Source organism: Chironomus tepperi, unplaced genomic scaffold (assembly GCF_022539635.2).
Source record: "Chironomus tepperi strain 1889 unplaced genomic scaffold, CSIRO-AGI_Ctep_v1 contig_163, whole genome shotgun sequence".
Taxonomy (NCBI): domain Eukaryota; kingdom Metazoa; phylum Arthropoda; class Insecta; order Diptera; family Chironomidae; genus Chironomus; species Chironomus tepperi.
Genome location: NW_027226285.1, coordinates 1,290,143 through 1,312,905, shown reverse-complemented (window position 1 = coordinate 1,312,905; position 22,763 = coordinate 1,290,143). Strand labels below are relative to the sequence as shown.

At 32.5% G+C, this 22,763-nt stretch overlaps 1 protein-coding gene across 1 annotated transcript in view; it reads left to right on the top strand.

Moving 5' to 3' along the window:
- The window catches only part of side-IV (sidestep IV), a 39,349-nt gene that overhangs the window by 2,338 nt on the left and 14,248 nt on the right, over positions 1-22,763 (top strand). Inside the window, exon 2 of the mRNA XM_070637700.1 lies at positions 12,604-13,513. Coding sequence (XP_070493801.1) covers positions 13,366-13,513 — 148 coding nt within the window. The 5' untranslated portion in view covers positions 12,604-13,365. The remainder of the gene's footprint in view (positions 1-12,603; positions 13,514-22,763) is intronic.

The following is a 22,763-nucleotide window of genomic DNA, read 5'->3' as shown; positions in this document are numbered from 1 at the left end:
TTCTTCCTTAACGACTAATTTGGGCAGCAGTGAATTAGTGGAATTTGCGTGATCATTAAATTTTTTTTGTCGTATTTTTTTGGTTCTGCAAAGTTGAATAAGGAGGAAAGAAAGAGAGAAAGATAAATTAATTAGGATTAATGACTGTGCATTAAAGCTATTCTTTCCCTTAAAAAATTTCACTCACTGCTTGATTCAGTCATAAATTTATGAATGAACGACTGAATGAACTTCTGAGGTAGCTAACTTTGTTCATTATTGAAGGTTATTCATAACTTTAAATTAGGGAGGTGATGAATGGAACTTGCTAAAAATAAGAACAATAATTGTCTGATGAGCAAGGTGACGAAGCATGACAGAAATATTAATTCAGTGTGAAATATCGCAGAATTTTATTTTTTGGTCAAAATAGACAAGCCATAAATGTGATGTAGTGCTTTTTATTGTAGCTATAACGAATCATGAAGCTTTTATTAGTCATATTCGACAGAAATTATATTATCCTTATTAAAAGATTTCATAGCTTTAGCATTTTGGTGGTCGTAAAAAAATTCATGCTTAAAACTAGAAGCTTTTGATATTTTGACAGAAGTATATGTCATGTCCGAGCATGACAAGGTGGTAAATTGCCTTTTTCGCCTTAGTGAAGGGTATAAATAAACCGTCACAGTGCCTTCAGTACAACTTGACGTCTTAGTAAGATGGTCTTACCGTCAATACGGTGACGTAGCGCTTCATTAAGGGAACACGTTTTGCTGCTCGGATTTTTAAATGCCAGATGATATAAATTATCGATAATCAAGTGGACTTTATTTTGAAATGCAAAACTCAAACGTCAATTTATAATCCATCCAGTCCATAATCCAGCAATTGCTCATCAACACCAAATTACAGCTTACATATCAATTTAACGCATTACAGACACAAATAATTATTACCCGCATTCGATCTTCTTTTCACGCCTGAATCTCTTAGATCATCCAACAACAAATAAAAAAAAAAATAATCAAGATTACACGCCGTAAAGCACTAATTTTTACTTCCAACGAAATATTGACTTAATTATCATTGCCCATGCAGTCACAGGCATCATTAAAGCCATCAATCGGAATCATAAAAAGTCTTTTTATGATGTTAATTTAAACTCGCGCGTGGAAGTTCACTTGATTTGTATTTTTTACCTTTTATGGCAAGTAGCGACTCTGCTTTTGCATGAAAATGAGAAGAAGTCAAAAATTATGAAAATATTTTTCATTAATTATTTAAATTAACTTTTAAAATTTGACTATATTAATCAATCAACTAGGATATTTGTTGTGAATTTTTAATTAATCTGGTAGTGAGTGTAAATTGGCGAGGTTGTAAACTAGTTTAGAAGAGTTTTGTCGTTGGAATGTTGTTTTGGATTTGGTCATTAAGAAATGATGTCTGATTTGTTCTAGGAATTAGCTTTTAGAGTTTGTTAGAGCATTTTGACTCATTTTGGTCAATTTATCTACTTACTTCCGTGGTCGTATTGAACAATCTTCGTCCATTGGCTCCCTCAGATGAGGCCTTAAGCTGGCTCTATCGTTGGCTTCCTCTAAGAGTTCATTGGTCGTCCACAAGCTCTTATGCCCTCTGCAAAGTCAGATTTAGAGACCTGATCTGTGTTTTCGTTACATTTATGCTGATATACTATTCTCTTGGGTCCAATGATGACTTCAAGGATCCTCTTCTCAAAGATACTAATTACATGCTTGTATGCAGCAGTCATTTCTCTATTCCATCACCATAAAGCCTTAGAACTTCTTTTTCACATAAATCTCATACGTCGTAACTCATAAATTCCAAAAAAGTTGCTCAAAACTTCCAATGAAAATCTTAGTCCCTAAAAATTGCCAAAAATTATCTACAGCTAGCTTTCTACAAACTCTCAATGATGCAATAAGCCCACGTGCGCCCTTTACGAACGAAGTAAGTAAGTCCATTAAAAATCTGCCATAAAAATGCCTCACCACAAAATTTCGTTCCTTAAAAAAATACTTTTTTTTCATCAAAATAAATGAGAAAATTTTGTAGTTTGAGTTCTCGCAGAAAACGAGAGATTATAAGAATGTAAGCCTTAATAAATCCCCCAAAATACTTTGGAAGGGATTTATGTGTACAACAGATTTTGTGAGTAGCAAGGAAGGGACAGGAAAAAAAACTTTATCAACCCTTCCGTGAAGGTTCTCGCATATTAAGTGCGAGAAACATTTTTTACCATCTTAATCATCACAGTTAAAATTAATGACTTTAAATGAAGTCATAAAGCTTGCCATCAGTGCACATTTAAGTACGTTTGAAATGAATTTGCTAAAGTGCTAGTTTTAATCCAGCAACAAAAGTGGTCTCAATGGAGTCAAGTTTAAGTTCATCGCAAACACTCTACATCCACAAATACTCATTCCTATACAGCTTTATGTGATTACATTACATAAATATGGGCAAAATATCCACAATTTCTTCATTAAAATGACTCTCATCTCTAATAGAGTTTTAAGAATGGAAACAACAACAACAAATATTAATTCTGAGAACTTGTTGACAAATAGCGCATATTTCCTTGTCATGACTAATAATACAAATTGTTTATGATACAAATTGACTAAAATCAATATTTGAGATTGAATCATTTCATGTCAAACTGAATGTTTTGGAGGGAATTTTTTTTTAGGAAGATTGAATGACTGAATGTCGAATTGAGGGAGCTCTGACTTGTTTAGCATACTGAATTGAAGCTAATGCAATTTATTGAATGGAAAAAGCAAGCAAGAAAAAGACGTTTTGAATGTCAAATTGAATACATTGAACTTAGTATAAGATTGTTGGGGATGGGGTGGGATCGGTTTTATGTTGTTGGAAGTATGTTAGGTATGGTTTACGAATCCGACCTAGGACTAGAGTCATACTGTTCTGGGATAGGATTTTTGGCCATTTTTACGTGGTGTTGATACACACGAGTGTTCTTTGACTTCATGTCATTTACGTCATGATGCTAAAGCCATCCTTAAGCTCCTCATTGTGTACGTCAAGTCTATATTGGTTCTTGAAAAGCTCTTACCTCCATTCTAGGTATCAAAAATATAATTTTAAGAATCGATTGCTATAATTAGACATCATTGACTTGTAAGCTCCTTTACTCATGTTTTCCCAACCAAACAATTGATCCTACAGTCAACGAATAAATACTCGACAGACAAATCAATCAGCAAATACTCACGAAAATGTTCACATCAAAAAGCATAATACGCTGGAAGCAAAATTTTCCTCATCCAGCTTAAAATGAGCGCAAAAAAGGGAAAGAAAACAATAACAATTATTTTACAACAAGGTCGAATGGCTTTAAGCAGTTATTTTATTGACGATAAAATGCCTCAAGTTGAATAATGTGCCTTTAAAAGTTTTCAACTTTTTCTTCTTCATCATGGCTTGTTTTAATTCCCCTTTTTCCTTTTTTCTTTCATGCCTACCCGTCTGCGACGTAAAAAATTCCTCAGAGTTAAATAATAGAGGATAGAATCTTTTGTTAAGGAACAATCGAGAGCTTAAAAAAAAGTTCATTAAATCATCAATTATCTGTCTAAACAGAGGTGGAGTAAATGAGCTTTCTTCATAGCTTACGGCTGTACAATAGAAGTGACATAGAAGCCAGAAGGGAGGCTCATTTAAGACACTTTTATGATAATGAGATTATAATCAGCAAATTGATTAATTTCTGTATTTTTTCTTGGTTTGGTTTGGCTTTTTATATATTTTGTTAATTTTCATGAATTTTTGATGACAATCAGCGTGAGTTAAATTCCTTCTGATAGAGAATTCTTTACATTCAATCAGCCGAAACTTGTTTTTTATGGAGATTTTTCTTTTTTACTGATTATTCGTGTTGTTAGCTATTCATTTCGTTTGGCTGGGTAAATGTTGTTTTTTGTGAGACTATTAATAGCATGAAGAAGTTTAACTTCTGAACTATTTGTGCTGTTTCATGACACCTAGCAATTATGAATAATTCTAGTTCTTCAAAAGAAAAGTTCTTTCTCGACAGAAAAGTGTAATTTTTTAATCAAATTCGATTTAATTTCATGAAATTTTAATGAACATTTTGCCTGAAGTTTGGAAACTTTTGCTTACAAAATTTATTAAGGATCCTATTTGGCTTGGGATTAGATTAAGTGGAATTTGGGTTCAAACTTGGCTCACGTTGGGATGAGGCTGAACTTTTCACTCTTGTACTACGAATTTGATACCTCAATGGTATCTGGTTGATGGTTGATACTCTTTCTGAACCACGAAAGCAGTCTGTTAGGGAACACTACACGCTGGCTTGTACAAGAGAACTAAAAATACAGAAAAATATCTTAAAAACCAAAAAAATGTATAAAATTGACCATAAAAAGCCCTTTAGTTTCCAATATCAAATACATATCTAATATACCCAAGTATGCGCTCCAAACCACATCCATCCATGCCTCCCATACTCATCATCATCTTCACCTGTTTATCTAATTTGAATTTATGTAAATCTAATAAGAGAAACAATTTTTGCGACATTTTTTCTCCCATTTGAAATCATGTGAAGAACCGAAACTAAAATTGATGATGTTTATTTCCCATGAAGGACGTACGACATATAGACATGATGATCATGTCATGATGATCGTCTTTGATGATGGACAATAAATTTAAGATTAATTTGCTTTAATTAATTAAACAACATTTTTTTTCCCTCTCTCTTTCCGTGTTTTTTTGCGTTGTGTCTACTTATGTTATGGGAGCAATTATCTGTCTACTTAATGTCTTTTAACATGCTATAGCTGTTGTTGGATAACAATGCTCCCCAGATTCCAATTAATTGAAGAAATACGATTTATTTTGTGTTAAGCATGGATGGAATTAAAGCGATTGTTTTTGAGTCATGCGACTTTATCAGAAATAGACGCAGATTGCAGCTACAAGATATTGCAACTTCCTTAAAACCTTGAATTTTAATATTATATCATGGATCAAAGCTCCCCTTTTTTTGTGCCATCAAAAAATATGCTCTCAAAAATCCTCTTGATGCCAAAAAGAATGTACTGAAAAATTTTTCAATTTCTCGCATCATAAAACACTTAGCAGAGATGAGACGTGGAAAGAAGAAACGCGAGCAAGCACAAAAAAGATGCAAATTTGCAAGAAAATTTATCTTCAATCCCCCCAAACGCCTTTATCTGTCCCAAGGAATGTCGCCTTAAAAAAATTTAAGAATTCTCTCAAGACAACTTAAAACTGCTTGGAATTGATGAGATAGCTTGACTAACTTGCATAACAATGTAATGATTAATTGTATGTTGTTATAATGGGACAAAAGTCGAAGTATTAACCTGCTGTTCTAATGGAGATAATAGAAGCTAGAGAATGAAAAATTAACAGGAACTTTGGTGGCATTAGAAGGTGTGTGTGGCAATGAATTGTGCGGTGTGATATTTTTAGGAAGACACAAAAGATTTTTTTTGTTGTTTTTCATTCTTTTGACTTAAACAAGAGAGGATTTAAGTAGAGAAGGTCGAATGATATTGTTTTTGTTTGTGGACTTATTGAATATTTATACGCTAAATGTAGCACGTTTAAGTGGATTATTTATTGATAATCAAACCGGGAATTTGAGATTTTTTGTTATTGAGGCGCCAACGCAGATTAAAACTTTTTAATGCTATGAGATAATTTTTATTAGAGCATTTCGATTTGGATGATGATTCTTGGAGGGTTCATCATTGTATGACGTTGTTAGCGGGTAGGGGATCTATAGGAATACTTTTAGGACATTATGAAAGTCAAAAAATTCAAGTCAAACCAATCTCCGAATGGAACAGGCTGTTATTCATCGAAAGTTACAGTCGATTAATTAAAGCCTGTCACAATCAGGGTATGGTGGGTATGAACTCTGATTTATTGTAAAACTGTAACCAACTTGACACATTTTTGATATTTTCTGGCGTAATCTGCCACCCAGCTTTGATCCGAGTAGCACAATGGAGTCACTAAAGCATCACTCCGTAGTCACGTTGACTTCAAGACGTGAATATGCTCTAATGGCAGCGTAGCAATCTTTTTTTATCCAGTCTTTACAACAAGCAATACAATTTGCCATTCTGCTCAGGCTGACACATCTGAAGGAACCCAAAGAATTCCTAACCTTAACATAATTCCATACCAGAATCATCAAACTCACATTTACCATGATGAGTATTGAAGACACAAACTAATAGACTTATTAATCCACAAAATATTAGGATATTACACATTCTCTACGTTAGAGAATCATGCAATGTGCTATTATGATACCATAAGCTATAATTATAAACTTTTACAACTATCATGGAGTCGATAAACCCCAAAAATACCTTCTATACACCCTTTTCGGGTGATTGATTATTTAATTACAGTACAATTTTCTGTCATATTAAGCATGAAGAGTAGAACGTGTGAATTTTAACACAAAATTTTGGTATTTTAGTTTGGGTATTTGGTATTAGGGATAGTCGGCAGTTTTTGAATAGATTCGGATTGCAAAAATGTCGGAGGTGGGGTAGGTTTGACCTCCCTGCATACCCCCTCCCCTTAATTGAGCCAGCTTAAAGGTGACTCAAATTTTGTATCAAAATGTCAACTAGAGTCAACTCTACCTTCTGAAACAACTCAATTTAATTAAAGTTCATCAATTAAATGACCAATCAGCCCTGAAAATCCAATTTTCAGTAACCCCAATTTTGAAACAACTCCAACAATAACTTTTTCAAGTCGACCAATTTAAAGTGCTTACAAAAAATTTTCATTATAATTAGGAAAATATTTTCAAGAACTTAAGTTTCTTGACTGTTTCCAAGACTGCAGTCAGAAAGGAAAATGTTTAAGAGCTCTTAAAAATAATTAAACTTTTTATTCTGAAGAATTTGAATTTTTTTTTATTTTATGAAGTATCTCCAAAGAAAGCAAAAAAAAAAACTTTTGAGGAAGGGAAAAAAAATTATTTCTGAAAATATTTTACAAGCCATTTTTAAAGACTACCCTACAGTTGACTGAATGTTATATTAATTAAAAATCGATAAAATTTGTCTAGAAGAGAGTTTTTTGAGTAGGAACAACTTTCTGTTGAATTAAGAAGATTGATGAAGTTTTATGGCTTATTTGTTCATTTATCTAGAGGGGAAATGAGTTTAATTATTCATAAATTACAGCACGTTTGGTGCTGTGTTCAAGGTTACATTACATAATAACCCGAGCGACTCATGTCAAGAAGGCTCCGTCACGGTACTCTTATGGCTCTTATAAACCTCTTCTATTAACACCAAATGGAAGTTGCGTACATTTGACAGCCATCCAGTCAAATCCTCCTTCATTTATGCTACTCGGCCTTAATCTATCAGTTTTAAATTCCACCAATCACTGACAAATTCAGCCTTAAATTTGTCAGGATTAAAACATAAAAAGTAACTCAATATTGCACTCTCAATTTCACGGAATTGATATATGTCTCATTTCAACATAAATAATGTTCACCCCGCAGCTTCATCTTTCTCAGTGACTTAATTTATACATTTTGTCGATGAATCTCAAACAAATACCTTAGAGAAGAGGAATCGAAGACAGAAAAAAAAAATCAATTTGAATTTGATTAAAAAGAAACATTCAAAAAAACGGCAACAACATCGACGACGATGATAAGAAAGAACAAAATACAAGATTGTAAATAATGCCAATTTTTGAGTGTTAATGACGCATTTTTAATTATAAGGAGATTGTTAGGAATTGATATGAGGTTGGGGTCATTCGTTATTTGATGTGTGGAAATTGGACGAGTTAAGGAGGGGTAGAGGAACATGGAAATAGAGGAAAAGAATGATAGTGGACCCAAGATCGACTAATGATACTCGATTGTCCACTTGGGTAGGGTGAGTTAGGGATTAGGACGGGCACACGAGAGCCGAGAAAGAGATAGTGTGCATAGATGAATAAGGATGAACGCAGAGCAATACAGCGGGTCAATATTGTACACAAATTGAATAAAGAAGGAAATAAAATGTTACATAAAGACTTACAGAGAAACCAGGGGATGCGGAAAGATATAGAAGAGTCCTGAGATGGATAAAGAAGGAAACTGAGTAATTTAGAGGAATACATAAGGATACAGATTGACACAGATAGATACATATGAATGTAAATAGACACAAAAGGATACATAGGAATTTAAAGGTATACAGAGAGATCTTTAAGAATAGATATGAATACAGACATATATAGAGGAGCACATAGAGACATAGAAATACGCAAATAGACACAAAACGACAGAAGAAGAGATGTGACATCATTTACGAACAATCCCCATATTTTAATAATCAATAATATTTACTCCAAAACCTCAAAATGCGTCAAAAAGTATTAAAAATTTTAATTTAATCTATGATACGAGAGTAAACAGTCACAAAGACATCAGACAGCCTTAAAGGCATCTCTAAGAGATAATCATGTTGTTAAAAAATTCAAGTTTTAGCATTTATTTTAAATATTTTTATTGTATAATGTCGTACGAATTTAATTTTAATATGAGAGAACAAGGCAGGCAAAAAGAGGAGAGAAAAAAATAATAATGCGAGGCAAAACTTAATTAATGTGGAATATTCAAGCGTAAAAAATCTTCAAAAAGCTCTTTGACATTATTTCCACTCTCTGCTTGCCTGATTGTCACACGGAACAATTTTTTTTCTTTTTCGAGTGAAATAAAGGCACACGGAAAAAAAGCAGAGTCACATTAATTCAGGGTGTTATCTTGAAATTGCCTCACGGCATCATTTTAATACATATATGTATATACATACCATCCCATATATGTATGTAGATGAGCTCTGTACATGCGACTGACATGAAAAAGGAGACGACAATGGTGGTGATGGTTGAGTGAAAAAAAAAGATGTTCCTTTGTGCTCAGCATAAAGCTAAGAGAAATGAAAAATGATAATTTTTGATGTGAAAATAGCATTTTCCCTTCGGTATGATTTTGGACAGATATTGCTGACAATTTGGGTCAGTGTTTTGTCATCATAAGTGTTTCCATTTTTTGTGTGATTTTCATGTCCACATTTGTTCTTTGCATTAGTTAAAGTTGTGAACTATCCAAAAATTTCTATTTAATTGAAGAATTTTTTTCTGATTTTTGAACAATGTAGAACAGTTGTGGGCAACCTGTGTGCCACGGTACACTACTGTGTCTCAAACTCTTTGAAAATGTCACGAACTGTACGCCTTGTGAGATTTTGGTCGAGGCTTACTACCAAAGTGTGCCACGACGAATTAAAGGCTGACCAACCCTAATGTACAACTTATTAGGTATTTTAATGGCTGTTGAGCGGGTTTATCATCAAAAAATTCAAGAATCTGCTCAAGTCTATACCCCAAAAACTCAGAAATACGCCAAAAAGTCACTCAAGGGATCAAAAGAGGAACAATTTTATTAAAATTTAATTTCAACATTTTTCAACTCACATGAAAAACTTTGTCATCAAAAAAAAAGTATGAAATGTGCTCTACGACATTCATTAATTTAATTTCTTAAGGTTAATTAGGATTGACGATTTTTACATCAAATTAATTCCAAAAACGGAAAAAATGGAAAAGACTTAAAAAATTCAATTTTATTTGAGAAATTCTCAAAGCAAAAAAGAATCTTGAATTAATTAGTGGAATTTTTGGCGCGTGTAGATAAGCAATTGCTTTCGTTTCCAGCGTGTTTATAAACATGAAGAATTTAAGATAGACGTTTTTGAGGTTTGGCTGTGTTTTTAACCCTTCTAGGTTTTCTGGGAAAATTGAGAGTTTTGGTTTAGAAAAGAAAATATTTTTTAAAGACTTTTGAGTCTGAATTTTGACACTTTTGAAGATTGCATGACGGCATTTTTAGGGGCCGTTCCTTTCTTGACCTTCAGTTTACGAACTTATCCCTCTCTAATTGCGTTACATAATAGGTGAATGACCTCTAAAACAGTTTGCTGGGTTGGTTAGCTAGCTGACTGGATGAGGACCGTTATATCTCTACAATCAGACATCTTAGAAAGCTTTAGCTCTAGATGTTCTTTAACGTTTGGATGTATGGAGTCGAGTCGAGTCGAATCGTCTTTTCCTTACAAAATCCGGATCCATTGCCAGTTCTGGTAAATTGATTAAAAGTGATTCTAGATCTTGTCCTGTAGGTCAGGTCATTTTCAAAATTTGCAAACTAATAAGCGTTATGATCTCTGAGACAATTTCGCACTGAATTTGCTCCATGAGCTCGAGCAAACGAGGAGCAAACTCATGAGGACGAGTAGAAAAGGTCGAGTACTTTTGTTATTTTTCACTCAAAAATGTCAAGGTCATTCCATTACTACGCAACATCTGTCAATATTAAACAATGAAAGCAATTTCGAAGACAACTAAAAAAAGGAAGCAAGCAAATAACAAAACAATTTCCAACGACACTTAAGTTTTCTTGTTCTTATTTGAACTGTTTTTTTGATTATAATTAATTACCATTGGGGTAGCAGATAAGATACGTAGTAGAAGTTAAATCTAAAATTAATTACAAGCCCTAGATATTGATTAACTGAAATTGAATAAGTCTGAAAAATTAAGTTCTATTGAAAATGTAGTTTATCATCCTTATTAAATCTGATGATTTTCGATTTTTATAGTTTTCCGTGACTGAACAAAGCCTTTCTCATTTTCCATATTGTTTAATAATTCGGCCCATAATTTTTTGTGCATGGTAAATTATGGCAGTTCTTTTGAAAATTGTGTTAGGTCATTAATGCTTAATGATAGTAATTATAAGATTGTGTTAAGATCGCTATTGCGTGATCGTGCCTTAAAATTTCGCTACTTCATCGACTTCCTGAAAGAATTTCCTTAATATTATCATTAATTTGAGGATACAGAGTTGAAGAAAAAAAAACCAAGTCATGATACAATGATAAATATTAAGTCGCACACATGTTCCTATATGCTGTTACATATGAATGTCTTCAAGCATTGAAGTATTTCCTTTAAAAAAAATCATAATTCAATTTCCTCAAATTTCAATTTTACTTTAACAAAAGGAAAACACATAAGCATAATATTGTTATGTTACGTACTGTATATGATGTAACGTATAGAGATAATATGATATGCTGTAATGTTCTCATCTTCTTTTTTTCTCCTTTTGTATAAATGAATACATGAATAATGCCATTTGTGAACATTAAGATGTTACGTTATCTGATTTAAGATTATGACATTCTTAAAGACGACATTTTTTTGTTGTGACTTAGGAACAATTTTGATTCCGATTTTTTTGTGTGACTTTTATAAAATGTAATCTAATTTGTCTTAATTATGTAGCTTAAAATTGTAAATATTATTTCTGTTATGAAAATAATTAAATGAGTTCAAATTCTTTGTGATAAACTCAAAGAATGTTCGGTATAAAAATATTTGAACAGTTCTTATGCTGGTAATTCAGCGTAGGCGAATCAATTTTCATAAATAAATAAACAAAGATAGGAAAAAAAATTGACAAAGCATCCGAAATATTTCTAAAAATATTTTGACTTATTTCTACCCTCGCCAAAAATTTGCAAATACAAAAAATGAAGCAACCGTAAAACTTAGTCAGTAGTAAAAATTACGATTGTGTGGGCTATAAGCGCTTATAGTAGGTTTGTTATTTCTAGAGTTTCTAGAGTTCGACAATTGTATGTAATTATGCGCATACAGCTCTAAGAATTTGAACCACTCACCCGCATATCTCCCTCCCTCCTTCATTTCCTATTAAGGATACGTCCCATCTGAGTTGCATGATGTGACAACCTTTTTCTCGAGAATGTGACAAAATTGCCATCACGGTCTTGTCAGGACACAATTCCACGTATTGTGGTTAATGTGACAATGTAGAAATGCTCCTGCAACTTCATTGTACTGCTAGGGTTGTTTAACTAGTCATCCAGATCAATTGAGATTCATTAGTTAATTTCTGGAGCATGTTAAGGTCAGACAGTTTCGTAGAATTTGACTTTTAGAAGCAGGCTTTATTGATGATAATATTCGGAGTATATTCAAAAATATGTTGTAATAGCTACTTTTAAGTAGGATTCAAGTAGATAGGTCCATAGCTTGACTAACACCTTGACCCAAATGAAAGAGGCTTCACTATACAACTTAAAAGGCCTTGCTAAACCTATTATTGCCAGTCTATTTTTACTGCCTATTTTCGACAGCCATATGGTAGCCATACAAAGCCTTCCTCATTTGTGTCACTCGGGCAGACACCAAGACTTAAAGACAATAAATACCAAACTTGTTATAAGACTTCTAAAATTTCCCTTAAATTCCCATCGATGCATGAATAAAATATTATTTTTGTTCTGTCACAAGAATTTTTGACGTCACATTTGATAAGAACGATTGAGTTAAAAAAAGAGAGATATTTATCGAATAATACCATGACACCAAAAAAAAGAGACTATACAAAAATCATTTGACATTATTTCCAAGAAATAAATATTTATTGCGTGTATTTCCATCTCATTTAAGGTACAGCAACTGACAAGAATTCATAATAAAAAGGGAGGAGAAGAAGAAGAACAGAAGCAGAACAAGACATAAAACAGAGTGAAAGAAAGCAAGAAGGAACACAAAAAGAAAAGAAATTCTCAAAGAGAAATGGAACAAAAAAAAATAATTGAAGCATAAAAGAAGAGAAAAAAAAATCAACAAGTTTATTAAAGAACGAAACACAAAAAAGAAGAAGAAACGAGAAAAGTGCCACCGACAGCGTAAAGTGTCTAAACATCTACAATTGTCATCATTGTTATTTTCGAGTTGCTTGTTAAGAATTTCTTTCTATTTGCCCATAAAAAAAAATATGAATCCTCAATTCAAAATCATCACCATCAACAACACATGGAGTGGATATTTGTGTAGTGTCAAGTGCTTATGCTGATGCTTGTAAAGAGCTCCTGAATGTGCATAACTTAGAAGAAATTTTAAAAAAGTTTTGTTGTGTCTATGTGTGTAGCTTGTTGAAGAATATATATAAAAAATATAAAAATTTCTCTCTATACTGCAATGCACCAAAAATGCGATGACAGTTGGACACAGAGAGATGGAAAATTAAATTTGAAATTCACAGCAGAAACACGCTATGGCAAGCGGACCGCTGCAAGTGCAATGTAAACAACAAGAAGAAGTTTAAGTGAAATGTAAAAAAAAAAATAGTGAAAATAAACAGAAATAAGGAACATTTTAAAAAAATATCCAGCATAAAACCTTAAAAAAATTATACTTACACAAAAAATGTCGATAAATGTGCAATGGAAAATGAGGAAAAAGTGTTTTACATTTTTTTCAATTTTCAGTCTTTTTTGCTTCCTCAATGAATTTAAAATCACATGCGGGATATACAATGATGCCGATGATCTCGTTAATGAGCTCGATAGACCGAGTGAGTATGAAAATTTTAATTACACAAAAAATGCCACACACAGAAGCTGCTCCGTTGCCCCGTTTTGTTTGACTTTCTAATTTTTTATTCATCACTAATTTGTCGACTGCTTTTTTCTGTCATTATGTGTTCATTAAAAATCAACTTGATGACAATATTTTTTTTTGTGGACTTGTCTATTGAATGTGATGACAATGGTGATCAAGGGCTCTCAATTATTACTGGTACATTGCACTTTACATGTGAGCAGTGAAATGGCTATTTTTAGATGAAATTTTGAAGATAGGAGGTGGATTGTGGTGTGGGATATTGGATGTAAAGCTTTAATGCTTATTTTGAGTATATAGGGTTGAGTCTCTAGAGTCTAGAGCAGTTGTATGAAGTGTATGCCGCGGTGTAATTTTTGATATGTTTTCAAGATGTGGTTAGTCTAAAACTGCAGGTCTGCAGACAAAGAATGACGATCTGCAGCCTTGGACGAACCATAAGGAACATTCAAACACTGCAGACTCAATTCTGTACTTCATATACAATTTCCCATCAATATTCTAAATTAAAACCTCAATAATTTAATTACATGCGTTTAAATTCTATCCAATTTTTAATACCCACTTAATATTTTACTGCCTTTCTTGTTTACACTATACAAAAATATAACATGCTCTAAAAATAAACTTCATAGCCATCAAATTGGAAACTACACAGATTATAAGCATCAAATTGAGTAGAAATGGTTCAGGCTGTAGACGGATAGGAAAAAAATTAAAAAATAAAAATTGAGACACAAAAAAAAAATAACATAAATAATCGAATTGATGACAACATGCATGCCATGCGCAAGAAACATTAAACAATCACCGCTGCTGTTGCTCATATTCCATTTTTGGATTCTTATTACTTAAAGTGAAATGAAAAGTGCGTTGGCGAGTCACGAATGAGATTAAAAGGCGAACAAATAAAAAAATTTCATAAATGTTTTCGCTTTACATTAGCACTGCTGTAAATTTATTGTTGGCTTTTGTTTTAAGCCTACATTCCTGAGGAACATTTTATCAGATTTTTAATGGAATTTTATAGAGAAATTCCATCATTTTGTTGAAGATGGAATACTTCTTCATTCGATAGTTATGTCCCCGAGCAGCACAAAGAGGTGAACTTGCTGTAAAAATGGATCGAAATCAGCCGTCATGATTCCATCAAGGCGTATTCGCGTCTTATTGTTCATACGGCGACTAATCGGTGCTTTGACCAACAAATTGAGCTGTATCGGGCCAAATATTGAGGTTAGGTTTAGGGCAGAGCTCAAGAGATGTCGCAAAAAGGTATCCACATTGACATTTGGTCAGCTTTAGTCAGACTTCGACTTCCTCAACCTCCCAATCCACCTAAGTATAATTCCTTTGTTAATCCTCATTCTCTTGATAGACATCATCTACTTACTGCCCCATAATAATTATCAGAGCACATTAATAACAGTAAATGCTATTCAAATAATCTTAAAACACAACAAAATCTTCCTCCTAAGATTCCATCTCGTAATTGACATTCATCGAATGTTTACATTTGGTCACGATGAGTGCCGGCATTCTTCATGATGAGAGAATCACAAGTTGAAATAATTAGAAATGATGATGATGCTGAACAGAAGTGACAGAAAAATTCTTGTTGCTGCTTCTTCTTCTTTGTGTTATTCATTTAATTATCATTCAATTTGTATTTTTTTCGTATAGACGGATGAGAAGATGATCGAAAAATAATTTTTATTTCTGTTGAAAATATCCAGTCATGAAGAATAAAAATTAATATTGGGCATTAAACTTGAAGCTAACTGGCGTCTGGTTTGAGAGCTGTTTTTAAACAGATTCCAATTTTAATAATGTAAAGGAAATATTTAACATTTTTGAGTTTGCGAAAGTTTTATCAAGACTTCAAAGACTGCCTTTATTTGTGGATATTTCAAAAGAATTTTAAAATTTGTTTTCTAAAATTAACTCCAATAAAACAGACGATATCTCATTCCATCTTGATTACACAAAAAGAGAAACCTGAAAAAAAAGGTTCTTATCCAATAAAAATAGAAATAAAAAGAATTGACATCAACTAGCGCTGTTGCATTAATTATCAAATCAATATAGAAACTGAATGTCATCCACGACGTGCTTCCCATACGCAACACCAAATAATGTGATGTGAATGGAAAGACAAAAAGGTCCACAAAAAAAGAATTTAATCTGAAGTCAGTCTCAAGACTTTCTTTCATGATAAAAAGTTATTTTCTATCGTTTTTTCTGCTGCTTGTTCATCGTCATCGTCTACAGACGCCAATAAAAATGTTTAATTTATTAATTCCACTTACGATGCAAGTCAAGTCGAGTGATCGTCTTGAATAAGACAAAAAAAATCCTCAAAAATTATTATTAATGCTGTGGACTTGCATTATCATCATCGTTTAACGTAAATGCAATGACTCCGCCTGCCATGCGTCTGGATATGCCTCTGATATCTGCAAAGTGACTGTCAAATGAAATGATGAAAGTCATTAATTTAAAGAACTTCCGAGTCGACTTTAAATCACAACGAAATGCATTTTCATTGAGTTTCTCAGTTAACAAGCATGAAAACATAACTCATCGAATTAATTGTGTTGAATGAAGTGCCTGCAACACTCAGCATAAAAGTGCAACTCGAAACTTGCTCTTTTCTGTTTTATGAAATAAATCTCGGAGCGAAACATAAAATTAAATTTGTGTTGAATTTTTTTTTAGTTAGCAGTGCTGCATTTTGTGTACATTTTGAGTAGTTGACAGGTTGAGATACTAATCGTGCAGTAAAATTCCCGAAAATTAAACAAAAAATTGTTTAAAATTGAAAATTACCTAATTCCAATTATGTTTAATCCAGTTTCTATAAACACCGGACTATATTCAGGTCATCAGATGCATCCATAAAAATGCGCTTCCATCATCGACATGCCATAATTTTCCAACATGCTTGTTTTTTGATTTATATTAAACTTTTTATGTTTTGATGTTTCGAAATATAAACAAAAAATGAAAATTAATTGCAATTACGATCAACTCTGCCTTTACAGTGTTAACCACACATCATTACTTGCATTGCTTATTGAAATAATAAAAAAATTACTGACAACAAAAAATGCGAACGTATTAAAAAAATTTTTAATCTAAACCATGAAATGAAAAGGCTTTAAAAAAATATAAACAAGCTTCATATTAATACTGTACTGACTTCAAATGGTCTTTCAATTCTGAGCGCATTTCGTGCGGTTTAAAAATAGACTTTTTTGTGGTCGGAATTTACTTCTTATATACAACAAAGGAGAACATTTTTTTACATATCAAGAGTTTTGAAACTTCATTGACCTTCGAACTTGTTGAAAAATATTCAAAATAATGGAAACTTCTGCTTTTGATCTGCTGATGTATGGCTTGGTGTGGTTGATCATAAATGGGGTCGAGTATATTGGAGCGATTGAGGGGATAATGACTTTTTAGATCGTAAAAGAGATCGAGAGTGAATAAAGTACTCACGGAAGGAAGCTGGCGAAAGAACCAACTTTAGGCACCATCTGAGGGAGGCCACGAATTCCAATTGATCTGTATGGTCAGCAAAGTAACTAAATAAGTGGGGATCTTTGGGGTTTAAACATCTTTTTTAGTGACGTGAGGAATTTGTGCTCTAGAATTAGAGTTTGACCTAGAACCATAGGCCTGTAATGGCCGGCTGTATCTTATAGTCCGCCCAAGCTTGTAAACTTGAAGTTTTAGACGAACCGCACTTAAAATTCTATTCTTGATGACTATAACTTACGTACGATCCCTAAATTGATTCTTATGAAACAGAATCAACTGAAAAAATCCGACAAAATTAAAGCAAACACAATGAAATCTGCCCTTTAACCCATAACTCTATTTTCTTTTAATCCTGAAAATAATAGAAACCTCAATTTTCAATCTACAGAAAAGAAAGAAATCAGTTTTTAAAGTACTTTCTTCATGTGTTGCATCTGACTTTTCATTACACCATTAAACGTCCATTTCATCTCGTTCTTCCTCATCCATTCATATAGCTTATCATATCCATTTCTACAGAAAACAAAGAAGCAAGCAAGAAGATCCAGAAAAAGAAAAGCAATAAAAAATGCATCATCATGAGAAAGTCAGCAAAGCGTTTCGCGTTTACTTTATTGCATCATTGCGTTTATTTTATGGTGATTTCGTGCTTATGGTCAGAAACTCTTATCATCTTTTAGTTATGCGCCATTAAAATTGTTTTTATAGTCGATTCTCACTTTGAACATGCTATAATGTACATAAGCATTGCATTACATTGCATTTGTTTGGCTGTTGAAGGTGGATTGGACATAAGGAAAGTAAGGGGTGAATGTTAAAGTTATGGATTATTGACGCATGCTGATGGTTAGAATGAGAAATAAGGGTTTAAAGAAGTCAAATACCAATAAAGGTAATGGTTCATGCATGCATGTGCAGGTCGCTGCTTTTGTATGCGATTTTTTCCGATCTCTTTAAACAGATGTACCAAATTTGATACTTGCTTTAACTAAGACGCATTTAGGCTCATTGCCTCTCGTACGTAATGTGTAAATCTGTGAACCATGGCCTCCCTCAAATGGTGTCTAAAGCTGACTCTATCGCTGTCTTCCGTCTGCCAATTTCCATGATTGACAATATTTGTTACAATATTAAAAACAGTCTGCATCCTCTGCAAACATCCAGCGCTCAATTCAAAACTGTCAAACTATTTGTTAACCAATTTCACAAAAATAGTAAATCCACATTCACAACTCTCTGTCAATTCAGTTCCTGTAAATAAATATATAAATAAATAATACCGATTAGTAGGTAGGAATGATAGACATGCCATGAATAATCACAATAAATTCGACAATTACGTAAATAGACAGACAAGATTTCTTAATTTTCTGCTAGCTCTCAGTTCCACCTACCGATTAAAAAATGCTAATAAGTAAACAACAAAGAGGTAATTTATATAGAACCGCCAGAAAGCATAAACCAACATAAGACGATAAGAATTATCATCATAGAGGTGCACTTTTGAAATAAGAGAAGAAGCGACTCAATGGAGAATGAAAATGAATATAAAAAACTTTTTTTTAGAACGGAAAAACTTTATGGCAATTGCTCTTGTTGATGCAGACTGCATTGTGAATAAAGTGGAAATAAAAATAATATTTTTTTATTTTATTTTTATGTGCAATCAAGGTGGTTTACATGGTTTTTCACATGAAAGATTTGTTTTTGGGTCTATCGGAATTTACAGCAACGATACTGAAGTTTATTTTTAGAATAGTGCTTCATGCTGCATTGAGATTGGAATTTTATTAGGGATAAAAAAAATGAATTTTTGTGTGCTTTGGGCTTGATGATGCATAACATGCAGTATATTTTGAAATAATTGGGATTCATAAGGGAGATTCTGGTGTACTCATTTGAATTTTTGGATTGTATGAAGGCATGGTAACGTGAAATTCTCAGTACTGGGGCTGATATTTTGGGTACAGCACGATATGATGTATATTACAGGTCTTTCATTGATATGGGACTTGTTTACCGCTTTTGTATGTCAGGTTTACCATTGTATCAAACCAAAGGTGTACCGTACCGTACCACCACCCCAGAAATTGACCACTGAATCTATTGCTCAGCATAGGGGCTGCTTATTTAGTACGCTCGCTTTTTAGGGTGTTGAGAGGGGTTGTACGGCAAGAAGAGGTGGTAGGGAGCCTAAAAATCCATTTCTCTTGCATATCATAAATGAACGACCTCACAGCCAAATCGCATTTCTACGAAAACAAGAATTGCCACAATGGGAAACAATCAATGATATTCTCGATATTAACTAAAATCCAATAAAATCATCCTATAAAAGACAAACAGTAATAAAAAAAAATCGATAAAATAAATGAAAATAAAGCATGTCACATTAAAATACCCAAAATGAAGTTCTTAAAGGATTTAAATGCCATAAAATTCCCCTCTTATCAGTTTTAATTGAAAATATTTTTTTAAAATACAATATCAGCCATGATACATTTTAATTAATGTGGTTGACAGATTAATTTTAAAATTTAATATCTTTAGTGTTGAACTGTAAAAAATGTTAAAATTTAAAGACATTTCCTAGCTTTAATTAATTAGTTAATTTGCCTGCACACTTCACTGACTGCATAAACATAAACATAGTCTTATGAAAACACACTCATTTGGAACTAATATTAATTAAAGTTATCTTCATTAAGATGTAAATATTTACAAAGAAAGAGAAAAAAAGCCTTTTTATTACCCTCGTCGTAAAATCCAGCAAAAGAAAATTCATCAAATTTTCGAGCACCATAAATCAAAATGTTTCAACATCATTAAAAAGTTTCTTACAAAGTGCAGTAAAAAGGCTACCAGAAGATGTATAAAATGACGGAGTTAAGAAGTTGTCTTGTTCAGTTTTGCATTAAGCGCATTTTTGGGGTCTACAACTGTAAACTAGTGTCAAGTGAATTTGCTTTTATATGATTAGTTATGTGCTTAGCTCCGAGGATCATAACGAGTAGGTATAAAGTCAGGAAATTTCACGAATAACCTTATTCTAATGTTGTGGGAGGTTGATATCCTAATGTTATCATAAGGAGCTCATACCCCCAAATAGACCTCTGATGATGATATTATCTATCTCTAGAATTGACCTAGGCTGTACAAATTGCCAAGAATTTACAATTATGTACCTTTGTTCACCCGAATTTAGACTTGATTACTCTAGCTGTTTGAACCTTAGTTGAGTGTAATATAAGACTCAGAGAAGAGATAATGGAAAGGAAATACAGCTCGGACTACTCGAATATTATCTTATTTTAACAAAATGGACAGAATGTCGTACCACAGACAACACAAAATCACATAAAATGCAAATATTCTTCTTCAAAACTCAACAAAAACAAGCTACCTAATTCACTCATCATACCAAGCTTAATATTGCTTCTTTACAATCAGAAGATACATACCTTTACTATATCCATTCACAGATTATCAAAAATATAAATAAAGTTGCAGTGGCTGCACCATAAAATTGTATTAAATTTCACCATATATGCCATGCAATAATTCTTCTCGTACCATAATTTATAACACTAGTATGAGAAATGATCATAGTCATTAAAAACAACATGAAACACAATATCATGTCCCCCTACTCATACCTTAACTCAGCATTCCATTTTGATCTCAATTTTACATCTTCGATTCATAATTAATCAGTCAATCGGCAATGATAAATGTTATGTATGCGTCCATAAACTTGTTTTATATTGAAAAAAATCCATAAATTTACATCTGTTTCCCTAAAATGTTTAGTCATTAGAGCGATTCCATGAGTAAACGTAACTGAAAAAATTTTAGTACAAAACTTTGTATTAATTTTTCTCTTAAGTTATGCATTTTTAGTTAACTTTTGAAACACATATAGGATTATTTTTCTATTTTAAATATGTTTTTAGTGTTTAAAGATCCTAACATAGCTTAATTATGGCAAAAAATGTGTTTTGTGTTTTGCAATAATCGGTCGAAAGTTAACCGATTAAGTTGTGTTTTCTTCAATTTTCTCCTTAATTACAGTAGTTACAGGCATAAATAAGATATAAATACAAAGCCTAGGCGTTTTCAAATGTATTTTGTGTAATTTTATCACACGAAAATGTATACTTAAGGAAATATTGACAATTGAAAATTTAGAAATTTTCGAAAAGTTAACCGGTTAAGTTTAGTTTTTCAGAAAAATCTTTTGTTATATGCCTCTTTGTAGTGAATTTGTTATTCTTGTGGTTAAATATTACAATAATACATAACATAAGTTCATAACATTGGGGTATAAGTAGTTAATTAAAGAAATATTCATAAAAAACTTTTAAGACAAATTTTTTTTCACTCATGGAATCGCTCATTAGACAAAAAATGCAAATGATGAGATGGACGGTCTATTATTCAATATATTATGCTATTGTCTCATATTATTGATGATATTATGGTATGAAAATTTTAATTTTTAATGGTTGTAAGCTGAATGTCTTGGGGTGGCTATGAAGCATTGTGATGGATAGTCAGGTAGAATAATCTAGAAATTAATTAACATTTGAATTAATTTTAATTGATGCAAAATCAATATTATAGATAGAAATAATCTGAAAATAATTAATGGAAAACTTTAGAATAACTAACCCGAGCAGCACACCGTGTTCGCTAGGATAACGCTATGTCACCATATTTACGGATAGACGCGAAGATGTCCTATCGACACCGTGACAGATAAAATCGACCTATTTTTATGGTGAAAATGCGGTTCACCTCATTTTGTTGCTTGGGTAGGGAATGATATCCAAAAGTACATAGTCGTTATGTAGCCATCAGGGAACCCCCACGCCTAGTTGTCAACGAGCAACGTAACGGCGTCATAGTGACAAAATTGTGCAACTCGGGAAGTCTACTAAAATCAAGTCAACTTCAGACAGCTTGAAAGCATTCCACAACTAGATACAGCTCCTATATTGTATACATCATGAGTAAATGGCCCCCAAGCATCATACTATATATTAAATATATGCAGATCTAAATTTTTCGTAGAAATTTACCTATGAATGCATTATTATCAGTCCAGATTGATCTAATTTTGAACATTCACATTACTTATTCAGGTCGATGTCATCGACACAGGTGTAAAACACAAATTTGCATCTGTTTACTAGTGTTGTGACTGACTATTGAAGTCATCAAGTCTTTCAAAAAACTTTAAATCTTTAAATTTATTGACAATTTTCTCTGTCATTTCATCTTCTTGTTATCATTTATTTCTCAATACCTTTCCATATTCATGTTTTCCTCATCTGTACGATGGATAGTAATTTATGTTATCAAATGAAATTAACCTGAAACCATTAAAAGAAACTTTTTTTTCTCTTAATTAATTAAAATTAATTCGGTCGATTTTCTATTAATTTGAATTTCTTAATTTTGTGAAGGAAAAATTAAGTAAAAATTGAGTAAAAGTTTTTGTGAGAAATTCGAGTATGGTAATTAAAAATTATTGATTCGATATACAATTTTTTTTATGGAAGCAATTAACGGTAATGGTGCTGATAAAGCTTGATGCTGGATGCTGTCTTTTTCTGTTTCACCATTTGAACACTTTAAAATGTTAATTAGTGTGT